This window comes from Elephantulus edwardii, unplaced genomic scaffold, assembly GCF_000299155.1.
Source record: "Elephantulus edwardii isolate Elephantulus edwardi_28Jun2011 unplaced genomic scaffold, EleEdw1.0 scaffold00765, whole genome shotgun sequence".
Classification (NCBI taxonomy): Eukaryota; Metazoa; Chordata; class Mammalia; order Macroscelidea; family Macroscelididae; genus Elephantulus; species Elephantulus edwardii.
The window spans coordinates 6,661-25,788 of NW_006400515.1; the positions used below are offsets into that span (position 1 = coordinate 6,661).

Below are 19,128 nucleotides of genomic sequence, written 5' to 3' on the forward strand. Positions count from 1 at the left end.
TTTAAAAATTTATTATTTTTTTTTTTAATGTGTATACCGTCAAATCAGATCTGACTGGTACAGGAGGAGATTGTCCCTCCTTCTTCAGCAGAGCAACTGGTGCTGGTGGATTTGAACCTCACATCTCTGGGATTGCAGTGCTGCTTCTTGCCACTAGGCCACCAGAGCTCGCCTAAAAAAATTAATTTAAAAAATGAAAGATTGAGAATGGGAAATAAAAAAAATTTAAGAAAAAAATTAGAACATATCAAAGGTGAGATACTCAACAGTAACAAATTGCACAGACTGGGATTGACCATTGTTCAGACAAGAAACAGATACCACATCCAATGAAATAACTTAGAGGAGGGTGGAAAGGGAGGAGACATGGAAGGAGAGAGAACATTTTCTCTGTAAAAGATCCCCTGACACAGAGTATGACAATGAACAGAGAAATATAGTCCACAGCCAAACCACAGCAAGGTAAGAAATGCACTAGATAGAAGAATTTCCCTGTACTCTGTTCTCTTAAAATTAGTCTAAAAAAAAAAAATTCTGAACTCTTAAAAAATAAAAAGAAGATAATGAAGGAGTCCACAGAGTCACCATACCAAAAAGAATTGGCTGCCACAGAAGAATTTCATGGAACAACATATAATCAAGTGGTCCAGGCCATATTCATGACTATTAGGCTGAGTCCATGGTTGTGGCTGTTTTGTTGTTGTTGTTGTTAGGTGCCGTCGAGTTGATTCTGACTCTAGGACCAGGCACTGGTTATGGGTCACCATGAGTTGGGGCTGACTGGATGACAACCTACAACAGAGTGTTGGTTAATAGTTGATCTGGGTGGATGGCATATCTGCCAACATAGATTTGAGTTTGCTTTGTCTTCTGTATTTCCTCCAATAAATACAAATTGGCTTCTGCAGTGGGGAGGGTGGAATCATGCGTGGTTTTGTTTTGACTTTGACTTTGCACAGAGTGGAGAGCTCCAGGAAGAGAGCCCTGAGTCTTTTCGATATGTCTCAGGATCTCTTCTTTCAGAGCTGTTGCTCCTCTGAATGGGATCTGATAATGGACCGCAGGACAGCGGCCTGGGTCCAGTGCAGCCCCATTTAGACCTGAGTTGATAAGAAGATGAGCGACTGCAAAGACTAACTGAGGTTACCATAGGATGCCATAGAGATGGGTGTCTGGAATTACTATGACTTGTGTTTCTTCCCAGCGCATGGCGGCTGTGGGCTTTGTTCACCGTCTCGTCCACTCACCAATAGCTCTGACCTCTGGCCTAGAAGCAAATCTGGTCTCATTAATTTTGTGAAAGACAAGGTGTTTAGGTTTTCTACGAAAATAATAAAAGATTTCTTCCTGTATGGGTGTAGGTGTTTATGTTTAGAAAAGGCAGGGAGGAGACTTATCTTGAAATCAAAAAAGCAAAGTTTTTTTTGCAACAAAAATGCAGTTGCACCATAATAATTTTAAAAAAATTTTCCTGTTTGCTTGCTTTATACAATCTTTCCTTTATGTTGTGTTTGATACTTTTATATACACTGTCATTCTTATACTGTATTTACATATAGTGATGCATCTATATAAGCTATATTCACACGCACTGTCATTCATACACACTGTATTTCATACAAACAACTGATCTATGGCTATTACCACTCCATCTCCTCAAGTCCCCATTGACTCTTTCCCACTCCTTCAAACCCCCCAATCTGCCCTCTAAATTCTGCTGTCCCAGTGATCCCACCCTTCTTTTCTTTCAGTCTCCCCCCTTTTTTGGACATTCACATACATCTAACTAGCTATCCTTCCACATTTTCAATGACGATTCTGTGCAGGATTTGTCTTTATGAGACTGAGTTAGTTCACTCAACACAATGCTCTCTAGACTCTCCCGTATTTTACAAAATCATTGTTCCCTTAGCGCTGTGTAACCATGATACTTCTGACACGGTGGCTTCACTCTCCATAATATGCTTGGACTTCTTGCCCAACTATTTCCTACAAAGCCCTAGTTTTCAAACAGTTTTGAAAATTTTAGGAAGTGGTTTTTGATCATCACAGTGATGGAGGACTTTACAGGCATTTTGGAGTCTCTGGGTAACACACTCATCCACTAGTTGGAAAGTTGGTAGTTTAAATTCATCGAGAGGCTGCTGAGAAGACAGATCTGGTGAGCTGCTAGGGTTGCCAGGAGTTGCACTGCTAACCTGAAGGTACACGGTTCAAATCCACCAGCTGCCCCACGGGAGAAAGATGGGCAGTCAACTCCCATGTGATTTACTGCCTCTGAAAACCCACTGGAGAGTCAGCTCTGAGGCAGTTCTGAGGCAGTGGTACACAGCAACAACAACCACTACAGCAGCTAATATTAAAACAAATAATGTTTATTGTTTCTCTGATGGGGAGTTCTGTGTAGATGGCAGTGGAAACAGATTGCTGTTCTGATCTTCCCCTAAAAATATAGCAAGGAAACAGTACTTGACTTTGAGAGGCTCTGAAGTGGGGAGCAGAGCAAGGCTGTGGGGAACTGAAGTCTAGAACAATGAGTGAATCAACACTCATTCACACGCAGTAGGAAATATCACTTCTCCCACCATCCCTGCTGCTTCCACAGTTACACGGGCCTCCATCTGCTATAGCCCGGGGAGGAAACCCCAGGCAAAGAGCCTGTCTCCCTACCCATCACACTCCTATCCTGTACAGAGACAGAACCCCACGCTTCTGCTTTAAAATCAGCAAGACAGAGTTTCCCGACTGTCCGTTTGGAGCGTGCCAGTAGCGTCCCCACCTGGACACTGTGGGCTGCAAGGCTGCTGTGAGTGGCTGCAGAAGGCCTGTGGTGTTAGTGGAGTCTGTGCCCAGCCCGCCTCCCTGTGCACCGCGTAGCGCAGGCTTATGAAACCAACAGAATGTGCCTCCTAAGGATTCTGTTTAGGTGGCTCAGTGGTAAGGAGTTGGACTGCCAACCCGAAGGTGGTTGTTGTTAAGTGCCGTCGAGTCGTAGGTGACTCATATTGACTCTATGAACGAAAAGTCCTCGACAGTTGTGTGACTTTCATCCTCTCTCCAGGTTCATAGGGTTTCCCGAGGCAAGCTATTTACTGAAGTGGATGCCACTCCTGCTTCCAAGCTTGTTTCAACCAGGGAGCGCCACCAAACACTGTCCACCATGGGTATCCATAATCGCATTTGACACATCAGTGTCACAGTGTTCAGCTTCACAGCGACCACAAGTTGTGCCTGTATGGCAAGTGGACACACCAGGGCTATATGACCTAGAAGAATGTTTGATCAAAAACAATTAAAGACAGGTCTTAGGGCTGTGGATTAGAGTCACCCACCTTTGGCTTGGTAGCATCGCTTTCGGTCCACTAGGCCAACTGGTCTCTATGTTGTTAAGTGCCATCGAGTCGTAGACGGTTCAAACCTACCAGCTGCTCCAAGGGAGAAAGATGGACAGTCAACTCGCATGTGATTCACTGGCTCTGAAAACCCTCCTGGAGGGTTCAGCTATGAGTTGATTCCAACTTGATGATACACAGAAACAACAACATCCTTTCCTCTTCAGCCATTCCTGAAGACTGCTGGCCAAGGCTGCTAGGTAGCCAGCATCTTCATGGGCAGATATCCCACAGGCAGATTCCACTGAGGGGCCTTGATAACCACAAAATAGACTTCCTTGGGGAATCCATATGGAGTGTACCAGCATCTCCCTGACCCGGACACTGTCTGCTATAAATCTCCTGAGTGAATTTCTACAGAAGGTCCCCCACAGGGGAGTCTGCTCCATAACATCCTCCCACCCTTTCTGCCTATCACATAACTCAGGCTTCTGAAAGCAACAGAACAGACCACCCCACTCGGGTCCGTTTGCTTCCCCTTCTCTTGGGACTGAGGACTGCTGACTGAGGCAGCTGTGTGCAAAGAAGCCACCTCTACTGGAGGTGACGGCCACAGCCAACGTACCACAGGGAGGGCTCTGATAACAAGGTAGACATCCCTGGAGGTGCATTGGGAACGTGGCAGCCCTCCCTCCATCCAGAAATTGTCACCTGCAAGCCTTCTGCGAATTGCTACAGAGGCTCTGTCGGCTGAAACCAAGAGGGTCAGTTTCTCTGGGGATCAGTTTGGTTTGGGCTGCCTTCATTTCCGGTTACGCTGAGGATTGCTGACTGAGGCAGCTGTGTGAGGAAGCAGGAGTCTTGAGTGGAGGCTGTCCTCACAGCCAAAGATGTACTTTGGGGATTTCTGAGAGCAAGTGACAGATGTCCTTGGGGATCTGACCATAGCATGACACTGCTGGCTCCTCCTGGTCATTAATTGTTGGTTGCAGACTGCTCCAGAGGTCCCTATAATGGATTCAGCTCCCACAGTCAGGACTCTACCTCCCTCATTGTGTACTTTAGAAACCAACAGGCTAGATTTCCCTAGGGAATGCTTTGTGTCTGACTGTTCCCCTTCCAGTCAGCACCAAGGGTGGGCTGCTGCCTGAAGCAGCTGTGTACTAGGAAGCAGGCTTCTTAAGTGAAGGCAACACCCACGCCCACCATATGGGGGTGTGTAGGCTTGGATAGCAATCAGACACACACCCCTGGGGTTAGCATCTGAAAGACTATGACCTTGGAAACAGTATGGAGCAGTTCTACTATGTCCTATGAGGCTGCTAGGAGTCAAAATTGACTCCATGGTAATGCGTGTGTTCTGGGACACTGCCTTGTCCCTGGAGGTAAGAGACATCAGGGAAGTAACAGGCAGAGAAGTGGGTAAGTTGCCGTGTCCTGGTCACCCTGGTCCGGACCTAACACTCCCTTTTTCTCCTGCAGGAAGCCTGGAAACATGCAATCGAGAAGGCCAAGCACATGCCTGACCCCTGGGCTGAGTTCCACCTTGAAGACATTGCCACAGAACGTGCCACGCGTCACAGGTCAGCAGCCAGTCTGGGGGTATTATGCGGACTGGGCCCTGAGAAGTCCTTGAGGGTATGAGCCCTGCTTCAGCTCACTTCTCTATCCTGTGTCCTCCATGCAGTAGATAGCTCTCAGACTATGTACTATGGGGGCAAGGAAAAAAAATAATGAGAACACTATTAATAATAAGTCGGCGAGTGATGAGGTCATGTCATGGATGACCTTGGCTGGTTTTGGTCTCTGCAGGTACAATGCTGTCACAGAGGAGTGGCTGCAAGATGAAGTTTTCATCAAGATGGCATCACAGGTGAGGCAGGCTCTGAGACCCATGGGGCAGGACCCAGAGGGACCTCCTCAAGCAGATTTCAGTAATGCTCCCTCCCCCATATTTGACCCCACCACCCTTTTCTCTGCCTCCTCTTCCTCATCCATGCCCTTCTCCACCCTCATCTGTGCCCCCTCCCCCTCACCTATGCCTCCCCTCCACCCTCATCTGTGCCCGCTCCCTCTCACCTATGCAGCTTCAGTTTGCTTGGATCCACAGTTAACACCCTCGCTACCAGCAGTCAGGAAATAAGGGGATGCCTTGTACTGGTGAAATCTGCAGTTAGGGACCTTTCCAGATTATTGAGGAGTAGTGATGTCAGTTTGAAAACTTAAGGTGCATCTGATTCAGGTTATAGTCTTTCTGATTAGTAGTTATATGTCCAAGAGCTGGACAGTGAAGTAGGATGACAGAGGAAGAATTGATGCCTTTGAACTGTGGTATTGGCGAAGTGCACTGAACATTCCATGGATGGCCAAGAGAACGAACAGATATGTCTTAAAGAGGGTGCAGCCAGAGTGCTCTTTGGAGTCAAGAATGATGAGACTTCACCTCACATACTTTGGACATGTTGCTAGGAGGTGGTATTCCTTGGAGGAAGGACATGATGCTGGCAAGGGTGGAGGGTTGGCGAAGGAGAGGCAGACCCTCAACCAGGTGGATTGATAAGGTGTCTGCTTCAGTGAGCTCTTGAAAGTGTGAGGATGGTGCAGGATAGAACAGGGTTCCTATCTTTTCTTCATAGGGTCGCTATGAGTTGTGCTTGACTCGACAGCACCTAACAAAAACAACCCACACACAGAAAAGTACATGTGTCATAAGTATAAGCTCGATATAGTTTTACAGATTAAATATAAATTCATGTAACCAGCATCCACATCAAGAAACCACGTTACTAGCCCTTGCCCCAAAGCCCTTGTCAGGCCCAGTCACCCTCCTAAGCTCCTTACTGTCTAGCTCTCTTTGAGCACCCATGGGGAAGACTAACATGGGCAAGAACCACCAAGGACACACGTAGTTCTGGGTGGGCATGGGAACGGCTAATGCTCTTCTGTATGGTATCTTTCAGCCCTTCGGCCGTGGAGCAATGAGAGAATGCTTTAGGACGTAAGTGACTCCTCCTGGCACTAGGAACCCTACCCAGACTCCCCGTGGACTTCACAGAACTGAGGCATTTGAAATGCTTTTGGCCAAAGAACTCTGCCTTCATTAAGCCCAAGCCCGTCAATACATGTTCTCTTCAATATGTGTGGGGTTGGATGTGGGGCAAACATGGAGTATGTCCTGCTCATCTCTGGTCTTGCGAGGCTGAGGGGAATAGCCTTCACCCTCCCACTCAACTCTGTAAAAGCTGCAGTGGATGGAGGAGGAGGTCTTCACACTTCCCTGGGTGTCCTTCTCTGTCCAACCACGTGTGACAGCTGCGCCACCTCAGACAGGGTTGTGCTGAGGACTCAGACAGTGTTTCTCCCCAGGGCTGTGCCCCAGTGACCCCCAGAGTGCCTCCTGACAGCCCTTGGGACCTCTCTCCCCACAGGAAGAAGCTCTCCAACTTCCTGCACACCCAGCAGTGGAAGGCAGCTTCCAACTACGTGGCAAAGCGCTACATTGAGCCTGTGGACAGGGCCGTGTACTTTGAAGATGTGCGCCTGCAGATGGAAGCCAAGCTCTGGGGGGAGGAATACAACCGCCACAAGCCCCCCAAGCAGGTGTGTGCTCCCCCCACTTACCGCCTTTACGTAAAAGAAACAGGACGCCGTGTCTGGGTCGGGCATGGGCATCTGCTGCAGGTTCCTGTCTCCCCTTCTTAACAGATGCTAGTGACCACCATTTCTTGAGCACTGAGCATCTCTGAGTGGTGCAGTTAACACACTAGCTACTAATCAAAGGTTAGAGGTTCAAGTCCACGCACAGGTTCCTCAGAAAAAAGGCCTGGTGATCTACTGCTTAAAAAGTCAGCCTCTGGTGAGCTCTGGTGGCCTAGTGGCAAGAAGCTGCAATCCCAGAGGTGTGTGGTTCAAATCCCCCAGATGCTCTGCTGGAGAAGGAGGGGCAGTCTCCTCCTGTACCAGTCAGATCCAATTTGATGGTACACACACACACCAAAAAAAAAAAGTTTAAAAAAGTCAGCCTCTGGAACCCAGCTCTCTGACACACATGAGTCAGCTGGAGTCAGAACTGACTTGATGGCAGGTAGGGTTTCTGGGGAGCACTATGAGCCAAGCGTGTATCTGCAGAGATTCACTTATTCCTTCAAACAGAGCTCTGAAGCTGGGTTGTGTTCATACCCCATTTACAGACGGATCAATTGGTCAGGATTCTTTTGTCTTCAAATGGGGGAAGCCTACCCAGGCTGGCTTAATTTCTTACTACACTAGAAAAATAACCCCAACTAGATGTAGGGCCAAGTAGGCTGTCAGGATCTTCCTCCAGGCCTAGCCTTGCTTTTCTCCTGGGCCGCCAGCATTGGAGGCAGCCTGTGCCCTAAGAGAGGAGGGTCAGCCACCAGAATCTCCAGGCTTGGGCTCTGCCCTCCAAGCAGCTTTTGTGGAATGACAGGTTCCAATAAAAATCTCAACTCTGGGTTTCATTGGTTGTCATTTTCTTAGATGACTTTCAGTGAGCCAATCACTATGACTTGGGGAGGGAATATGCAGATTAGACAAGCTTGGGCCATGTGCCACCCAATAGGTGTCTGGCCCCTTAGTAGGCCAGTGCTCAAAGAGGTGACTCGCCCGGCTAGACAGGGTAGCACGAGGGTACAAATCCAAGTTCTCTAAGCCCCTGACATGTAGCTCTTATCCAAGACCCTTGGAGAGTGACACAGGGAAGCACAGTTTGCTGTTTTCTGTGGACATTTTAAGGAGCATCATTCGGGGTCTTGGTCCTGCCCAAGTTCACAGTTCAGCCATCTCACTGTTTGAGCACCTACTGGATACAAGGCAGTGTTTCCTGGATGTCTTAGGGTAGCCACCGTTGCATTCAGCAGCAGCCTTTTCTGAGTGCCTGCTGTTTGCAGAGCCGTTGATTAAGCCCACTTGGGCAGGATACACAAACCACAGTCCCCTCCCACGCCCAGGGCTGAGGACTCCTTAGTAATTGTCTACACTCCAGCCTGCCCTCCTTTCTTTTCCTTCCTCAGCACATTCCTGCCTCACAGCCTTTGCCCTGTCTGTGCCCCCATCGATGCCAATACCCATGTCTATGCCAAAATCTCCTGTTACAGTTCAGGTCTCAGCTGGTCTGTCACCTCCTCCACCTTCCACCCACTCACTGCACATGCTGTGCTAGTTTGTTTAGTTTTATTTTCTTCAAAGTAACTAGCACGTCCTGCAGGAGTATTGCTCACTTAGTGTATTAGGTCTTCCCTGCCTTGTTCACTGCTGTAGTCAATGGTTGAAGTAATGAAGGGGGAAGAATGGGGCGCTCTGAGGTGGTCATGCAGTCCACCTGGCGGCTGTGGCCTTGCCCCTCAGGGGTGAGCCCCTAGCCAAGCAGGTTGCCCTGCCCTTTCCATGGAGGCTCGGAGCCAGCACCTGGGGCCTGAACCCTCTGAGAACTGGCTGTTCCTTCCCCTCAGGCTGTTTTTCTTGCACTGAGGCCGTATTTAAAGAGCTGCTCTGCTCTGAACCGCCCCAGCCTCTACAGCTGCCATGACTGAACTGGCATAACTGAACAGTTCTGGCATGGACCTTCTCATACTGTGGGTACACTCTGAGAGAGGTGGGGTGACTCCTGCAAAAGGCAGCAGCCAGGAAATCACAAAGATTGCCAGGTCACCCCTGCCCTGCTTTACAGGCTAGACAGTGGGATAAGAACTGCTTTCCACAGGCTTTGCAGCTGGTAACTTCTTAGGAGGTTGGAAGGTCCTTACATCCAAGGTACCACTGAGTGGATTTGAACCTTCAACCTTCCAGTCAGCTGTTCAGTGTTCAGCAGATATTGTTGTTGTTGTTATGGGCCATCGAGTCACCTGCTACTCATAGCGACTCTATGTAAAACAGCCCTAAACCCTGCTCTATCCTGTGCCAATCTCCTTGTCTCTGGCACACCTACCCTCATTACCCCAACCACTGAATCAATCCATCTCATCGAGGGTCTTCCTGTCATCCCTCCGCCCTCCCAAGCATGATGTCCCTCTCCAAGGACTGGTCCCTCCTTGCAACATGTCCAAAGTGTGTCAGACAAAGCTTCAGAATCTTGGCCTCCAGGGAGCAGCCTGGTTTAACGTTCTCTAGGATGAACCTGTTTATTTTCTTAGCAGTCCATGGTACATTCAATACTCTTCTCCAACAGCAGGTATTAAACAGTACCTATTTTTTTCCTTGTGCTCACAAAATTAAATACACGGCTTGTAAAACATTCAGCATGGAATGCCAGCCAGTCTGTCCTGACTCACACTGGCCCCGTGTGTGTGTCATGGTAGAAGCATCATCTGTTGCATTTTCTGTAGCTGGTTTCTTAGGCACGTGTCACGAGGCCTATTTTCTGAGGTGCCTCAGAGCAGCCTCAAACCTCCTCCCGCCCTGCAGTTAGCAGCTGGATATATTAACAGTTTGCACTGTCCGAAGAATGTTGGCATTCCTTATTGTTCGTTTCCCTTGTCAGAGAGGGAGCCACCGTTTACAGTTTAGTGTCTGTAATTCTGAGGCTGAGTTTCCTGGGTACGGTAACATCAGCAAATATTGTGATTCACTTCCGCACCCTTCACACACATCCATCGAGTCAGTCTTTGAACCATTGTGCAAAGTGTGGGACACCCCCCCCCAATACTCCACAGGTGAGGAAACAGCACAGAGATGTGAAATCTTTCACCCAAATAAACAGCACAGGTGAACTGAACAGACCGGCAAGCACGTGCTCACGGGACAAGGCTCCTTTCTCACATGACAGCCCGCGGTGGTGGGTGGCGGGGTGGCCTGGTTTTCCTTGGACTCGTTCCCCGGCCTGGTTCTTCTGTCCTGCTGCACTGCCACCTGTTGCCCTTCTCTGACCAGCAGGAAAGTGCAGGGAGGTGGCCTGAACTACTCCAGACTTTAGTTAGTCACTGAGTGTCCTCTCAACCTGTAGTCTTCATAGTTGTGTTTTGGGGTTTTTAAAAATTAAAATTTTTATTTTATACTGGTTTGCTTACAAAGTTCCTACACATTGTTTTCCACACCGGATCTTTCTCATTTCCTTTACCCACCTCTCCTTCCAATCATCAGATTGTGCAACCCTATGATTACCTGCCACCCGCCCATCCTCACCCCTCTGCTCCCCCTTACACCCCTTGGATCCTCATTCTCATTCTACAGTAGTGTTGTTATACAGTATTTTCCTTATGGGACTGAATTACTTCACTTAGCATAATGCTGTCCAGTCCCTCCCAAGTTAGGTAGTGATTTACAAAATCATTACTCCTGCATACTGTTTGCTATTCCATCATGTGAATGTACCATAGTTTCTCAGTCCATTCAGTTGTGGTTGGACATTTGGGCTGTTTCCATGTTTTTGAGATGTCGAATATCTTGGTATGTTAGGGAGCTCTGGTGGCCTAGTGGCAAGAAGCTGCGTTGCACTCCCAAAGGCACACGGTTCAGGGCCACCAACTGCTCCACAGAAGGATGGGCAATCTCTGTGTGATTAACTGCCTCTGAAAATCTGCTGGTGGGTCAGCTATGGGTCGGTTCCAACTCGATGGTACACAACAACAACAGCATGGTGAACATTGGCATACGAATCTTCATTTGTGCCTCAGTTCTCAGGGTATATTCCAAGCAGTGGAATAGCTGGGTCATATGGAATTTCTATGTTCAGCTTTTTGAGGAAGTGCCAGACTGCCTTCCAGAGTGGTTTATACCATTTTATAATCCCACCAACAGTGTATAAGTGTTCATATCTCTCCACATCCTCTCCAACATTTATTACTTACTGTCCTGTTAAACTTTGCCACTGCTTCTGGTGTGAGATGTTATCTCATTGTGGTTTTGATATGCATCTCTCTTATTGCCAGTTATTTGGATCATTTCTTCGTGTATTTATTGACTATTCAAGTATCATCTTCTGTGAAGTCTTTCCGTGTCTTTTGCCCATTTTGTAATTGGGTTATCAGTCTTTTTCTTGTAGAGACCCTCGAGGATTCTGTAAACTTTTGATAAGAGACCCTTGTCTAAAATGGTATTGCCAAATGTTTTTTTCCAGTCAATAGGTTTTCTTTTCACTCTGTCAGAAAAAGTTTCTGATGCACACAGGGATTTAATCTTTAGAAGGTTCCACTCATCAATATTATCCTCTCCTGTGTATTTCTGGCTGTATTTGTCAGCCTTTTTATACTTTCACCTAGGCCTTCTAAGCTTGATCATTCTTTGTCTTGTGATCTTTATGGTTTTGGGCTCCTCATAGTTTTTGTTTGAGCAGTTTTACAAGTGTAAGAGCATGTTGACTAGAAGAACAAGATAAAATGTTGCTTACTCTTTCTTATCTTTTTTCTAAATAACTTTTTTTTCTTGTGTTCTGTCGAGTTGGATCCAAAAGGCACAGGAGGAGATTGCCCCTCCTTCTCCAGCAGAGCATCTGGTGGATTCAAACTGTGTGCCTTCATGATTGTAGGACAGCTTCTTACCTCTCGGCCACCAGAGCTCCCTGTTTCTTATTTTAATTGCTGATCCTTCCTATTTGCTAAAACTCATCCACGTCCGAGGGCAGCTTAAAGTTTTACAAGTATACTTCCAAAAAACAAAATATCCTTTTACTCTGATTATATTCTTTCGAGTGTTATTACAGTCAAGATGGAACTGACCCATAGCTGGTGGGTTTTCAGATGTAGTTAAGTGCCCTGTTCTTTAGATTGCATTCTTTTAATCTAGGCAGCTCCTGCCTTGGTTAGCTTAACCCTGCATCTCTGGGAGGAGGCTGATTAAAGCTGCCCAGCCCTGCTGGCATCTCACAGCTGGTCTGGCTCACTGCCAGTGGTCTACATGATAGCTCGATCTGGGGAGGGGCAAGAGAGGAGGCAGGCATCTCAAAGGGAAGCTGAGCATTGCTTCCTCTAGCTGGATGGCCCTGCATCTTATTAAAATGTAGGCGAGGGGTTTCCTCATTCTGTGAGGAAAAGTGGAGAATGGATTCTGGGGGACAAGTTGCCGTTTTTGGCATGGAGAGCTAGTCAGTGATAAACCAGCGCCTAATCCCAGATGAGGGAGCTTAGTGGCAAGAAGCTGCACTGCAATCCTGAATGCATGCAATTTGAGGCCACCAGCTGCTCCACGGGAGAAGGATGGGCGATCTCCTCCCGTGCGATTCACAGCCTCTGTAAATAACCCGCCAGCCATGGGATGGTTCCAACTCTGCAGTAGACAACAATCCCAGGTGAGCTGGCTCATCTCCACCCCTGTGCCCCCCACGTTGGAAGAAGGTGCTGCCAGGGCGCTGACCCCTACTTGTCCTCCCACCAGGTGGACATCATGCAGATGTGCATCATTGAGCTGAAGGAGAGGCCGGACAAGCCCCTTTTCCACCTGGAACACTACATCGAGGGCAAGTACATCAAATACAACTCCAACTCCGGCTTTGTCCGTGATGACAACATTCGCCTGACGCCGCAGGTGAGGGCCCAGGGCTCACTCTGCCCACACCCTTCGGGTTGGGAGCCTTGGCCAAGCTCAGACCCCAGAGAAGAGTCCCCTGAGACACCTGGAGGTCACGCAAGTGCAGCCTTAGAGAGTCCCTCAAGCCCCTTGGCCATTTGAAAGGAGAGTCTGTAAAGAGACATCAGTCACCTGTGCTGACTTGTACCTGCACAGAGATGACCACAGGACCAGAGTTCTGTTTGCATCTTTTCTTCCCTAATACTCCTCCTTGCAGAGGAAGCCCCCAGAACATGAATGGAGCTGGCCTGTCATCACCCGCCAGCGCACGGCTAGCCAGGGTCTGCACAGCCCACAGCCTGGCCTCTTGTCACTTTTTTTTCTTTCCGGCATCCCACAGGCCTTCAGCCACTTCACGTTTGAGCGCTCGGGCCATCAGCTGATTGTGGTGGACATCCAGGGTGTGGGCGACCTCTACACTGACCCGCAGATCCACACCGAGATAGGCACTGACTTTGGAGACGGCAACCTAGGTAGGTGGGGCCGGCATGTTTCCATGGAGATGGATGGAGTTGTCATCGTCGTCCTTGTTTTTGAGTGCCGTCCAATGGACTGTAACCCGGTGACGCTATGAGCAACGGCTCTGAACCTTACCTTCTCCTGCACCATCCTCACAGTCTCAGCCATGCGCAAGCCCATCATGGTAATCGCTGCATGAGTCCAGCTCGTTGAGAGTTCTTGCTCATGGCAGTCCCACGTGGGCAGGGTTAGACCTGCTCCCCAGGGATTTCAAGGCTTCAGTCTTCCAGCCGGGCATGTCTTCTGAGGCAGCCGTAGGTGGGTTTGAACCTTTTGGCCGGAAGTTGAGTATTTGTGCCACTCGGGACTCCAAGGAAACCTTACTGCCTTCTGAAATCTGAGTTCTTTCTGTGTCCAGGGAGGTAGGCTGATATTGCAGGCTGGTCTTCCCATGGCTGTCGAGCTGGGTATCTGGGAGCCCTGGCCCTGACTGATGTGTCCCTTTTTAGGCCTGTTGTTTTGTGCCATCAATTCGCTTGCGACTCATAGCGACCCTGTGTACAACAGCTGTGAAATCTGCCCTATCCTGTGCCAACTTTACGGTCCCTGACACACCTGCCCTCATTACCCCAGTCACTATATTAATCCATCTCATCGAGGGTCTTCCTCTCTTTCTCTGTTCCCTGCACCCTCCCAAGCCTGACATCCTTCTCCAAGGATTGATCCCTCTTTGCAGCATGCCCAGAGTATGTCAGACGAAGCCTTGGAATCTTTGCCTCCAAGGAGCAGCCTGGTTTCACCCTCTCTAGGGCGAACCTATCCCTGCATATTTAGTGTGCCCAGCCCTGCCTCCACACCCTCACTAAACACAAGAGTCACACGAGGCCCTGCCTCCTCTGTCCACAGGTGTCCGTGGGATGGCGCTCTTCTTCTACTCCCATGCCTGCAACCGCATCTGCAGGAGCATGGGGCTCGAACCTTTCGACCTGTCGCCAAAGGAGAGGGACACTGTGAACCAGAACACCAAGCTGCTGGTGCGTGCCTGGCCTGAGCCTGCCCAGCCTCCTCCCCAGCCACCCTGCTGTTCTCTGATGCCCCTAGTGTTGGCTTGTTCAGCCTCCCTGTGTGAGGACAGGCCAGGTCCGCTTCATGGAGGACATCAGAGCAGGACCCTTCCTATCTCTTCCACCTTAGTTCCTCACCAAGCCCTCCAGGGTGTGTCTGCTAACAGATTAACTGGTATTTGCTTGAGGGGCGCCAGCTTTTGTGCATTGTGAGGGACACAGGTGCCTTGACATGAGAGGAGGTGCATGGCCTGTGTTTATGTGATGTGTGTTGACAGGTCCTGGGGGCATCTTGCTTTGTCCAGGATCTACACACCTCACCCCACCTAACCTAACCTGAGAAAATGCTGGAAAGCTCAGTTTGAGGTTCTGAATGTGTCGTTAGAATCCCCAGCTCAGGGCTGTAGGGTGTCTTAAACACTTTGAAGAATACTGACTAGAAGGACTTTGGGGCTCTTGAAACCTCAGGGCTCATTCCCACTGACCGTTCTGTGACCCCAAATGGCCTATATAGAGGCTGCAGCTGAAACGGCTTGAGGGACCAACCCAGAGGGTGTTCATGTGATGTGAATGTCCTTGTTAACATCCCCAGCAGTCAGCCAAGACCATCTTGAGGGGGACAGAGGAGAAATGTGGGAGCCCCCGAGTGAGGACCTTCTCCGGGAGCCGGCCCCCGCTGCTCCGTCGGCTTTCCGAGAACTCGGGAGACGAGAACATGAGCGATGTGACCTTTGACTCTCTGCCTTCCTCGCCCTCTTCGGCCACTCCACACAGCCACAAACTGGAGCACCTCCGTGAGTGATCATTTCGGTCCCTGGTCTTTGCGGAGGGGCGCGGGCTCCAGGCAGAACAGAGCTGCGCTGAAGACGTGCTCAGAAGCCCTAGTTAAGTCACCTCAGGGCCATCTCGTCAGGGTTGCTCACAGGGTTTAAGATTCTGGTGTCTGCTCATCCGAGTAGGGTGTCGAACATGGTCTGGGTGGACTGTGTTATGCCCATGGACCCTGATACCCCAAAACATTGGTCAGAGACATTCGGTTGTATGAGAGTGGTTGGTAGTCATAGCTGGGCACCATCTCGTGTTTCTGGCCTCAGGTTAGAAGACGTCATGGCTCCTGTGGGCCTCAGACCTGTGGACAGGCTTCTTCTCCGAGCCTGTCTTTCCCTCAGGCCCTCAGGTGCTTACAAAAGTCTCTTCCCATTTTTGCTCCCTCTTTAAAAAATTTAAAAATAAGGGAGCTCTGGTGGCCTAGTGGCAAGACACTGCACTGCAATCCCAGAGGTACGCAGTTCAAATCCACCAGATGCTCTGCTGGAAAAGGAGGGACAATCTCCTCCTTTACTAGTCAGATCTGATTTGATGGTACACACACACAATAATAAAAAGAATTTTTTAAAAAAAGATCCAGATTTCCTGGGAGGTTCTGAGTCAGGTGGACTGAGGAGCATTTTGGGTGATGCAAACAGTTAATATCCTGTGCTGCTGACCAAAAGGTTGGAGGTTCGAGCCCATCAAGAGGTACCTCAGAAGAAAAGCCCTGCTAGGCGGTTTCTTTTCCTCATTAGAGGTTTGATTCCTTGGCGTGCCGGAGCTGCCTGGCTTTGTCCTGAGAGAGGCTATAGACAAGGATGGCATTACCTGGGAGAGAGGATTGTGTTTTCTGTTTTCTGCACTCCTTCCCCAGCTCTCCTATCAAAGCAGTTCACGGTCTTGAGGTGTCTCTAGTGACCCTCGGGAGAGAGAGCACAGTGGATTTTCTAGAAGGCGTGAAGTCAGACCATCTCAGGCTTTGTGAAGGAGGGACCTCTCAACCAAACTCAGAGCGCTGAGTGAGGGAACAGCTTCCCTGAGCTGCTGCAACCCTCTGCTGGCTTTTCTGTCCTGTTCGTGCAACTTCTTTTCAGCATCCACAGACTGTCTGAATTTGAATGATGAGAAATGGAGCCATGTTTATCCAGTGACCTCTAAGATCACTGATCCTCTGTCCACTCTTCGGCCAACAAGCTCACATACTAGGGGCTGCCATCAGCCAGCCTTAATGAGGAGCATCCACCATCCATCCTCTTGACGTCACTGGCTGGTAAACTCCGCCATGCCCCCTTCTCTCTCCTTCAGGTTTGTGTGGAAAAGTGGAATCTGGTCAACTCCTCCCGCCGCCACCTGCCAAGGGCTTCGGCCGTGGCCTTGGAAGTGCAAAGGCTTAATGCTCTGGACCTTGAAAAGAAAATCGGGAAGTCCATTTTGGGGAAGGTATCAGCGATGCCCATTTCAGAACCCTCCTTGCACTAACACTGAGCCGCTGGGCTCTCCTCTCTGCTAACCGCTTCCTCCCACAGGCTGGCTGGGGGGGGGCATTGGGCTTGGCTTGGGCATCCCAGTCAGCTGGTCCAACCCTGCAATCTGTGCGCAGGTCCATCTGGCCATGGTGCGGTATCACGAGGGCGGGCGCTTCTGCGAGAAGGATGAGGAATGGGACCGCGAGTCAGCCATCTTCCACCTGGAACACGCGGCCGACCTGGGCGAGCTGGAGGCCATTGTGGGCCTGGGGCTCATGTACTCGCAGCTGCCACACCACATCCTGGCCAGCATCTCTCTGAAGGTGAGAAGGTGACCAGGACCCAGCCAGAGAGGCATGGTCCACCAGCTGTCCACCTGTCTCTCCACCCTGGAGTTAGTTTGAGGCCAGGCTTATCCCAGAGTCTGTTTGAATGGACAAGATTGTTTCTGTCCTTGGGTGAGGAGAAGGGGACTGTCACATATTAAACAGTGGCATGATGGGAGAATCAGAGAGTACAGATGGAAACAAGCAAGGACCACTCATCACTGGGTCAGCACAGGCGTCCTGTGGACTGCCACCTCTGTCTTATCCCAGCAACAGGGACAGATGCTTAATAGACACTTGCTGAATGAGTAGGTAGATGGTCCTCTACGTTAGCCCTAAAGGCTGAAGGGGAGAATAGTTCACATAAAGGGTGTGTGCCCAGACCCACAGATGAGAGACAAGATGCCCAGATTCAAGGGCAGGAGGTAGACCAGAAGATGAATGTGTGGAGCAGGCGGGGACGTGCAGAGTCAGGCTTGGGTCTGAAGCAGCAGGATGTGACAGCAATGGGAAATTCCATGTGGGGTCCGCACCTTCGCCCACCCTGGTTTGTGTGTACAGGGGAAAGAATTGCCGCTGTCCTGGTGAGGAACAGGATCTAACAAGGCCTTTCCTAGGGAGAGTTTGGAGAACCTGTGAGAGTGTGTGACCTTAGTGAATCTCTCACCACCCTCCCTGTCAGTTGGCAAAGGTTGTGGATGGATGGGGTGACCGGGCCAGGCTACGCTTACCAGGAGCATGGGGCACTAACCCTCTCAGTGGGCCTGGCCATAGCTCAGCAGACAGGTCATCCCATACCAGAAGAGGGTGAGAGACACTCCAGAGCCCTTTTGTTTATTTAACTTTTTAAGTAGGTAAGACATTCATAGGAAGTTTTTAGTTTTATTTCGTAGGTTTTCATACATGTTTTCTATTATTAATTACTATTGATCAGTGACATTTATCACCACACCTCCCCACATCCTCACTGCACTTTACTCATTCCTTCACTGCCCAATCCATCCACTAGTCTCTGCTAGCCTCATGATGGTTTTCCCCCCATAAGATGTTTTTTAAAGGTTTTTCCTAATAAGGAAAAAATTTACAGTAATGTTTCCCTCCCACCGTGTTTCTCATTCCATTCTCCCAACAGTTCTATATAGAGAAATACGTAGTGTAGATTTCCACAGTGGCTACAACACTGGTCAGACACAGCCGCGACTGTCTGATGGCACAGGGCTGGGCAGTGTCTGGCTCTGTTGTAAATAGAGACCTTGTGAGGCAGAGCTGATCTGACAGCTCCTCACAACAGCGCAGAGGATGAAGATTGATTAGCGGCAATCCAGGCAGCGCCTTCTAGCTCAACCCTCATGTGCTTTCTCTCTCCGCCCTTTGGTTTGTGTTGACAGGAGACGGAAGAGAATAAAACGAAGGGATTTGATTACTTGCTGAAGGCAGCAGAAGCTGGTGACAGACAATCTATGATCCTGGTGGCGCGGGCTTTTGACTCGGGTTGGAACCTCGGTCCAGACAGGTACAGCAGCACTGCGGTCCAGGTGGGCATCTGGGCTGCAGGTGGGAACCTCACTGGTCTAAGTCACCCCTCATCAGCCCAGCAAATGCGGGCAAGTTCTTTTCTCTTCTTGGCCTCGGTTTCTTCATTTGTAAAATGAGAATACTTCTAGGACATGCATCCTAAGGTTCTTGTGTGAGGGTAAAGTGAGATGGTGTTTGCATAGGACTGGGCTCAACACAATGGCTGTCATTGTCACTGTTACATAGAAATATCTACCTGGGAGAAGGGTGCAACAATGAATGAATGAAATTCCAAAATCTCTGTAGATGTTCATGGAAATGAAAAAGAAATAAATAAATTTATAAAAAAAAAGAAATATCTACCTGAGGAAATGTCCCTACATATTAAGATAGTTGTGTTGTTGTATTAGGTGCCATCAAGTCAAGTACGACTCATAGCAACCCTCTGAACAGATCTGAGCCCTGTCCCATCCTGTGCCATTGTCACCATCTCTGACATATTTCAGCCCCTTGCTGCAGTTACTGTGTCTGTCCATCTCATTGAGGAGCTTCCTCTCTTTCATTGACCCTCCACCCCACCAAGCATGAAGTCCCTTTCCAAGGAGTTGTTGTTATGTGCTGTCGATTTGCCTGCGAC

General features: G+C 49.3%; 1 protein-coding gene across 1 annotated transcript in view; it reads left to right on the forward strand.

Moving 5' to 3' along the window:
• Positions 1 to 18,511, forward strand: part of LOC102863508 (eukaryotic elongation factor 2 kinase-like) — a gene marked incomplete at both ends in the record, with an annotated part of 18,994 nt that extends 483 nt beyond the window's left edge. Inside the window, 12 exons of the mRNA XM_006903421.1 lie at positions 4,815 to 4,915; positions 5,145 to 5,205; positions 6,293 to 6,330; positions 6,761 to 6,932; positions 12,660 to 12,809; positions 13,192 to 13,324; positions 14,217 to 14,344; positions 14,967 to 15,168; positions 15,544 to 15,551; positions 16,490 to 16,624; positions 16,785 to 16,973; positions 18,365 to 18,511. Coding sequence (XP_006903483.1) covers positions 4,815 to 4,915; positions 5,145 to 5,205; positions 6,293 to 6,330; positions 6,761 to 6,932; positions 12,660 to 12,809; positions 13,192 to 13,324; positions 14,217 to 14,344; positions 14,967 to 15,168; positions 15,544 to 15,551; positions 16,490 to 16,624; positions 16,785 to 16,973; positions 18,365 to 18,511 — 1,464 coding nt within the window. The remainder of the gene's footprint in view (positions 1 to 4,814; positions 4,916 to 5,144; positions 5,206 to 6,292; positions 6,331 to 6,760; positions 6,933 to 12,659; positions 12,810 to 13,191; positions 13,325 to 14,216; positions 14,345 to 14,966; positions 15,169 to 15,543; positions 15,552 to 16,489; positions 16,625 to 16,784; positions 16,974 to 18,364) is intronic.
• Between the last annotated feature and the right edge of the window lie 617 nt (positions 18,512 to 19,128).